At 37.2% G+C, this 7,440-nt stretch overlaps 1 protein-coding gene across 1 annotated transcript; it reads left to right on the plus strand.

Moving 5' to 3' along the window:
- The first annotated feature begins 1,088 nt into the window (after nucleotides 1–1,088).
- LOC113321890 (probable LRR receptor-like serine/threonine-protein kinase At1g67720) lies at nucleotides 1,089–6,546 on the plus strand. Its single transcript, XM_026569839.1, has 15 exons — nucleotides 1,089–1,421; nucleotides 1,916–2,450; nucleotides 2,732–3,237; nucleotides 3,346–3,478; nucleotides 3,594–3,665; nucleotides 3,772–3,840; nucleotides 3,926–3,997; nucleotides 4,093–4,161; nucleotides 4,335–4,489; nucleotides 4,595–4,839; nucleotides 4,907–5,033; nucleotides 5,137–5,205; nucleotides 5,291–5,477; nucleotides 5,702–5,837; nucleotides 5,950–6,546. Exons 1-15 carry the CDS (start codon nucleotides 1,334–1,336, stop codon nucleotides 6,280–6,282), a joined length of 2,796 nt encoding a protein of 931 aa, XP_026425624.1. The 5' UTR covers nucleotides 1,089–1,333; the 3' UTR covers nucleotides 6,283–6,546.
- The last annotated feature ends 894 nt before the right edge of the window (nucleotides 6,547–7,440 follow it).

The raw sequence follows: 7,440 nt of genomic DNA on the forward strand, positions 1-7,440 counted from the left end.
CAAAGTTCACAATTTGCTGCAGGGATTTGCAGAGGTTAATGGAAGATGAAGGAAGAAGAAAAGATTAAAAATTGGTTCAAGTTTTAATTTTAGGGTTAACCGATTAAGATAGAGTTTATTTTTTAAATTTAACTAGTTCAACGATATTAAAATAAACTCACCCATATTTTACCTACCCTTAATAAAGGTAATGATCCATTTAATCTGTGTATATCCCAATTAATCTGGGTATATACCCAATCAAGCCTGGATGAATAAGATTTTGAAGAAAAGAAAAAAAAAAAAAAAGAGGCATCTGGTCAAGGCTGTCAAAGTATGTCATGTAGTACAGAGAATAGAACCAAAACGCACGTGGTTATCCACTGCCTTTCTTCTTAGTTCATGTGAGTCTGTAACTATACCTTGCTAGTACAGTGTGTATTTTCTCATGTTGACTAGATCTTATTTTGTTTTTATCAGTCTACGTAACCCACGGGTGAGATTCACAATCTACGTGGATATGTTTAATCCTCCTTCAGTAGTACTGTGTTGGTGATTAATTTAAGATAGAAACATAAATTCCGATTCTACTTGGATAGTGCAAAAGAATGTTGGACGAGTTATATCCCGCGTATAGATTGTCAAGTACTATTTATCACCACCGTTGGATTGAATGTCAAGATGTGGGAAAGTACATCCATTAGTATGAAACAAATGAAGATGTTGACTGAAAATATGTAAAGGGAAAAGAAACAAAGTGTGGGAAATTAAACCTTTGTTTTCCTAGAAAAAGTAGACAATTTTGATTAGCACTAATCACCTAACGTTCGTTGCTTCAGTTTGATGGGTAATTTCGTTTTTGGCATTTCCTAGATACGGGAATTCCTAGATTAGTAAGCCCGTAATAGTGAATTACTACTAGGTACTACCTAACAAACAAAAATGAAGACCGGGAAGATGGGCCCACTGAAATTAAATGGTAATTTAAGAGTGGAGTATCAAAGTATGCTGGACACAGAGACATTTAAGTTTGAAGCTTTTTCACTTTTCGTGTACAGTTTAATAATGAAGTATCGTTGGCAGCAGTAGTAGAAAGAGTCCAGGAGCTCATCGAGCTGAGTTTGTGGGTCCCACCTGTTTTTCTACAGTACAGAAAAGTATACTCTTTCTTGCTTGCTTGCTTGCTTTCCCTCACTCTCTCTTCTTCTTCTTCTTCTTCTTCTTCACTGCCTTTCCATCAATCACTCTCTGTCCCTCGTTTCCTCTTCTACATTTGATAACCCTATGTTTTGTCTCAGTCTCTCTTTCTCAATCTGAAAAGAACATTTTTTGAATCTTGAAACACAGAAGATTAATGGAGATTAGGCGGCTTCTCTTTATGACACCTTGTCTATCTATTTCACTTCTTCTTCTATTTCATAACGCACAAGCTCAGGTTCCAGGTAATTATGATCTCTGTTTTACTTCTAAAACTTCACTATGTGTCTTATGCTTAATTAATTTCTTGTCACTTATCTTAAATTCCACATTCATAAATGAACGTTTAGTCTTCGTGTATCTACCCTACTCATGTTTTCTACGAAATTTCACTTCTTCATGCTTCTTAAAATGGAAAAAACTGTGTTTTTATTTATTTATTTTGGTTAGTCTTTCAATTTAAACCATGTTTATGAGATCTCCTCGACTTGAAAACCCATGATTTCTGTTTTGGTTTATTTTTCCAAAATTAGATTTCCAGACCATCTACTAGGGTTGGGGTATGCAAAACAATTTGATTGGATCTAGCATAAAATTGTCTGAATTTTGTGTGCCATTCCGCACAGAATAGTGCAAACTTAGAAATGTAGAAAATTTATGTTGATTTCAAGTGGAAATTTCTCTTATTGAGCATTTCAGTGATGTATAACACTTCATTGTATTTGATTATGTAAAACAGGGTTTGTGAGCTTGGACTGTGGAGGTAGTAGCAACTATACAGATTTTCTAGGACTTCAGTGGACTTCAGATAATCAGTTTATGTTTGGTGAGACGGCCAATATATCTGTTGCTAATGAGACTCGGACGCAGTATTCAACAGTGAGATACTTCCCAGCAGATGCTAAAAGAAAATACTGTTATTCCCTTGATGTCAAACAAAGGGTTCGTTATCTAGTAAGAACGACTTTCTTATACGGGAACTTTGATAACAATAATGTTTACCCAAAGTTCGATATTTCAATTGGGGCAACTTACTGGTCGACGATCGTCATTAATGATGCCAGTACAATGGAGGTGAAAGAGTTGATATTTTTGGCTACTTCCCCTACTATCAGCATTTGTTTATCTAATGCTACAACTGGGCGACCATTTATCTCCACTATTGAGCTTCGGCCATTTAATGGTTCTCTCTATCTTACAGACCATGAATCTCAATTCTACCTCAGTGTGTCTGCAAGAATAAATTTTGGCGCCGAGAGCGAAGATCCTGTCAGGTATGCCTTAAATTATCTGGTTGGTGGGGTGTATTTGCATTGAGCTTTCGCTGTTGGACCTTTTATAGTACTTTCTTTGGGGCCAGTAGGCTAGTTGACCATACTTGAGGAAAAACGAGATAAGTTAGATGTTGATTGAGTTTAGTCGAAACTAAATGTTTGATAATTATACTTCCGATACAAAATGTCAAAAACTTAAAAGTAAAACTGCCAAGAGCAGCCACTTTTACATTCCTTAGGTTTTAAATCGAATTATTCTTATAGAATCCTTTGTTCTTCAGATATCCAGATGATCCATTCGATAGAATATGGGCGTCGGACTCTTTGAAAAAGGCAAACTACCTCGTTGAAGTCGCCGCAGGAACTGTGAAGGTGTCAACTAAATCGCCAATTGATATTAACAAAGATGACCGGCCTCCTCAAAAAGTGATGCAGACTGCTGTGGTTGGTACAAAAGGATCATTGACCTACCGTTTAAACTTGGATGGCTTTCCAGGTTTTGGATGGGCGGTCTCGTACTTCGCTGAGATTGAAGATCTGAAACCAAGTGATACTAGGATATTTAGGCTTGTTGTCCCAGGCATGCCTGACGTCACCAAGGCTGCAGTCAATATTCAAGAAAATGCTCAAGGCAAAAATCGGTTGTATGAACCTGGATATACCAACATATCATTCCCCTTTGTATTAAATTTTAAATTCTTAAAAACAGCTGAGTCAACCTTGGGTCCCCTCCTGAATGCTATGGAGATAAATAAGTATCTGAAGATAAACGATGGTTCATTAGATGGTACACATACATTTTGCCATTTGTTCATTGCCTTGAGTAATATGCTTCTGATTTCAGTAGTCAGCTGTTAATTTTGAGCTTCTAATATGAGGTTTTTATGAATTGCAGTAATTGCTTTTGCTGGTCTAGTTTCACACTACCCTTTAGCTGATTGGGCAAGGGAAGGTGGTGACCCGTGCTTGCCTGTTCCATGGTCGTGGGTAAACTGTAACTCGGATCCACAACCAAGAATAACCTCAATGTAAGCAGACATATCTCTAATGATTCTCTGGTGATTCTACGACATTCGTATTCCTGTGTGATTTCAGTGTTTATCTGTTAATAATCTATTTTTTTTGGTTCATGGTACTTCACAGTGATTTGTCGGGGAAGAATCTGTCAGGGAATATCCCCTCAGAATTGGCAACTTTGCCAGGACTAACTGAGCTGTAAGATTCAAATTGAGTGCTTATTTTGCAAGCTTCTTATATGTGTTTTTGCGTCTATTTTAGTATACACCCATGTCGATGGTAACTAGCGAACTTGTGATTGCAGAAGACTTGGCGGGAATTCCCTCACTGGTCCTATACCTGATTTTACTGGATCCACAGACTTGAAAATTCTGTACAAATCTAAGCCCTACGTCGCTGATTACGCCATTTTTCCAGTTCTTTAAGTGACTAAAAGGTTTTATCTTTGTCTTTTGTAGTCATCTTGAGAACAATCAACTGACTGGTGAACTGCCTTCATCTTTGATAGACCTAGATAATCTAAAGGAGTTGTAAGTTTTATGACTATAAACAAGAGGAGTTTTATTGATAAGCATTCTCATTTCAGTTTGGTGTTTTATTTGTAGTTTGATTGTGTTGGTTGCAGGTACTTGCAGAACAACAAGTTATCTGGGGAAATTCCATCTGGACTTCTCAGTAAAAATCTAGTTTTCAAGTGCGATTTTGCCTTTGACCTTAAAAATTGGGAATTAAATACTAGCTAGTGAATACGATGAAGATTATTTACAATACATGTCATATAGTAGTTGGATTTTGATGCCAAATTTACTCACATTAGCTAAAATGACCATTTCGTGGCTTGTTTCTACTTTTTTTGATCGTTTGCAGCTACACGGGAAACAATGACCTTCATCCAGGAGGCAACCGTAAAACCAAAACGGGTATTATCATTGGCGCTACAGTTGGGGCTGCTGTTCTACTCCTGGCGACCATTATATCTTGCCTATTTATGAATAGGGGAAGGAAAAAACACCATAACAAAGGTCTATATTCGACTAGATCTGAACTTTTTTGTCTCTGATATTTTCAATCACAAGAAGTTAAGAATACTCTATAGTGAAAATGAATCTTCTGTTCCCCAATTTCAGGTGAGCTTACCACCCCCATGCCTTCTCATAGGCTTGTAGTTTCTTCCTTAAATGACGCTGGGACGGAATCTGCACATTGCTTTGCATTATCTGAAATTGAAGAAGCGACAAAGAATTTTGAAAAGAAAATTGGATCTGGGGGCTTTGGAGTTGTGTATTATGGAAAGATGAAGGATGGGAGAGAAATCGCGGTGAAACTACTAACGAGTAACTCTTACCAGGGGAAGAGGGAATTTTCCAACGAGGTAAACTCTCTCTCTCTCATTTACAAATGGTATCAATTGTCTCTTGACTAATGCTTGCCTGGTTCAGGTGACTTTGCTTTCAAGGATTCACCATAGAAACCTGGTACAGTTTCTTGGATACTGTCAAGAAGATTCGAAGCACATTCTCGTTTATGAATACATGCATAGTGGAACTCTTAAGGAACATCTTTATGGTACGTCTGACCTCTTCTTAAGAAGGTTACAATAGTCTGACATTTTACTGAAAAAGGAAAAGAGAACTTGAAATCTGAGTCACCTGTTTTTAATCGTTAACAGGTCCTTTGACACGAGAAGGAGCTATTAGTTGGCTCAAACGCCTTGAAATTGCTGAAGATTCTGCTAAAGGTATGCATTTGTTCACTTTCTTAAGAAGCATGCCTTCTGTCGAAGAAAGTCAAGTTTCATATGACACTCTCTTCCCTTGTTACAGGGATTGAATATCTCCACACTGGATGTGTTCCATCCATCATCCATAGGGATGTGAAAAGCAGCAACATTCTTCTTGACAAACACATGAGAGCAAAAGTATCAGATTTTGGTCTCTCAAAACTTGAAGTTGATGGAGCTTCCCATGTCTCAAGCATAGTGCGGGGGACTGTTGGGTATCTAGATCCCGAGTAAGATATCAACTCATTAATAATTCACCTTCTGCTAGAATGGAAATAAGTTGTAAAACTGTCAGATTTGGCGTTCTTACGGTCCGCACTCTGCAACAGCTAAACTTCGATTATTTTATTTTTTTGTGTAACAAACATGGTCTAGGTCTCTTTTGATAAACTTAGATGTTTTGCTATCATTTTTTTCTCCCTTTTCATTCTGGATCTCTCTTTCTTGCATACAGGTATTATATCTCTCAGCAATTGACAGACAAAAGCGATGTATATAGTTTTGGTGTCATTCTTCTGGAGTTGATTTCCGGCCAAGAAGCGATATCCAATGAAAGCTTTGGCGTGAACTGTCGTAACATAGTGCAATGGGTGAGTCCAGCTTGTTTCCTATTTTGGTGTCTGATTGGGGTTAAGCACATAAATGTATCCAGTGCAGTGCTTCTGCCATCTATAACATGATAAAGCTGTTTATATGTTGCAGGCAAAATCACACGTCGGGAGTGGGGATGTTCAGGGCATAATAGACCCGCTACTAGGAAATGATTATAACGTCCAATCAATTTGGAAGATAGCTGAAAAGGCATTGATGTGTGTACAACCCCATGGGAGTATTAGACCATCTATATCAGAAGTGTTGAAAGAGATTCAAGACGCAATCATGATAGAGAGAGAAATGGAGGCGGCAAAAGATGGTAACAATGATCTATCGAGGAGTACAATAAATTCTAACATGGGCTTGGGATCCCTGGATCTAGGTTTCAATGAACCTTACCTTCTGCTTGACGAGTCCACTGTACAGCCAACAGCTCGATAGTATATTCAAGTTCAAATATAATCTTCTCCGTTGCGTCTTCATCGCACGTAAAACTAATGCTAATCCAAGGTTAAAAAGCAAACATTTTTAGTTAAATATTACAGTATTTTAACTTGAACATTAAACTCATTATTTCGGGAGTAATTTTATTGTAACCGAGTTATTTGATCTTTCATAGTCAGAAACTGAATTATGTTTGGAATTTACGACTCGTTCCCATCTGTATCCAGGAGCTGCTATACATCATTTGGACATCATTATGCACGTTAACGTGTGCTTTTATGTTAATAGTACTTCGTTGTGATAATTGACAGGGAAGCTCCTTGTAACTAGGTATTAGTTTTACCAAGAAAAGGAAAATAAACATACGGTAAAGCAAAGCGCGTACACACAATGATATTAGTTAGTCTAACATCTGTTTCAGCCTCTTATAAAATAATGGACAATAAACACAAAAGGATTTACTTAGGAAAGAGGATAATAATGTGAGTTGCTATCTCCAGCTATATTAGTGAAAAAAGGGGTCGTTTTGTCTTAAGCCTAGACTGAGTTCTTTAACTTTGCCGCTTAGTACAGTAGAAGTAGAAATCCTGGAATGGAGCCGATTCTCATTTAAGTGTTAATTGCATACGAGAAGGAACTTGTCTACATTAGACGAATTATGACGATGCAATGTACCGTCTACTAAAAACATAAATTTCTAGGTCTCCGAAAAGTGGCGATGGAATTGTAAACTAAATCCCAAAATGAAGTTTGGAGGGACAGTGGCATGCAGTGGCAATGGAACTGAAAGCTAGATAACTATGTTGTATAACTAACTCGTTTCTTTTCTTTATATGAACTATTGGGAGGGAGTTGTTAGACTGTTATTAGTGGCAGGCAATACGGTTGAGTTGGTGTAATTGTGTCCGCTAATGGGCTAAGTAGAATTTTGACCTGGGCTATTTTTTATTTTTCTTGATAATTACCCTAGCCAAATAAGGAAACGTATTTTGAGGCATAGTGGATTTTTTTTGAGGCATACTAAATAATAGCAAAATAGGGTTACTAGATAAAAAACAACATTACCCCTTATCCATCCTTTTTGATAATGGCATAACTACCCTTACATAATTAGTGATAATAATTATGATTAGATTTGATCAGTCAAGAATTTTA

This window comes from Papaver somniferum, chromosome 11 (assembly GCF_003573695.1).
Source record: "Papaver somniferum cultivar HN1 chromosome 11, ASM357369v1, whole genome shotgun sequence".
In the NCBI taxonomy this organism is placed as follows: Eukaryota; Viridiplantae; Streptophyta; class Magnoliopsida; order Ranunculales; family Papaveraceae; genus Papaver; species Papaver somniferum.

What these genes read in the sequence shown, in the direction of transcription:
- LOC113321890 (XM_026569839.1), top strand. Translation starts at nt 1,334, where the DNA reads ATGGAGATTAGGCGGCTTCTCTTTATGACACCTTGTCTATCTATTTCA. An exon ending in AAACGATGGTTCATTAGATG is followed by an intron (nt 3,238 to 3,345) that starts GTACACATACAT and finishes TATGAATTGCAG; the next exon opens with TAATTGCTTTTGCTGGTCTA. An exon ending in GAAAAAACACCATAACAAAG is followed by an intron (nt 4,490 to 4,594) that starts GTCTATATTCGA and finishes CCCCAATTTCAG; the next exon opens with GTGAGCTTACCACCCCCATG.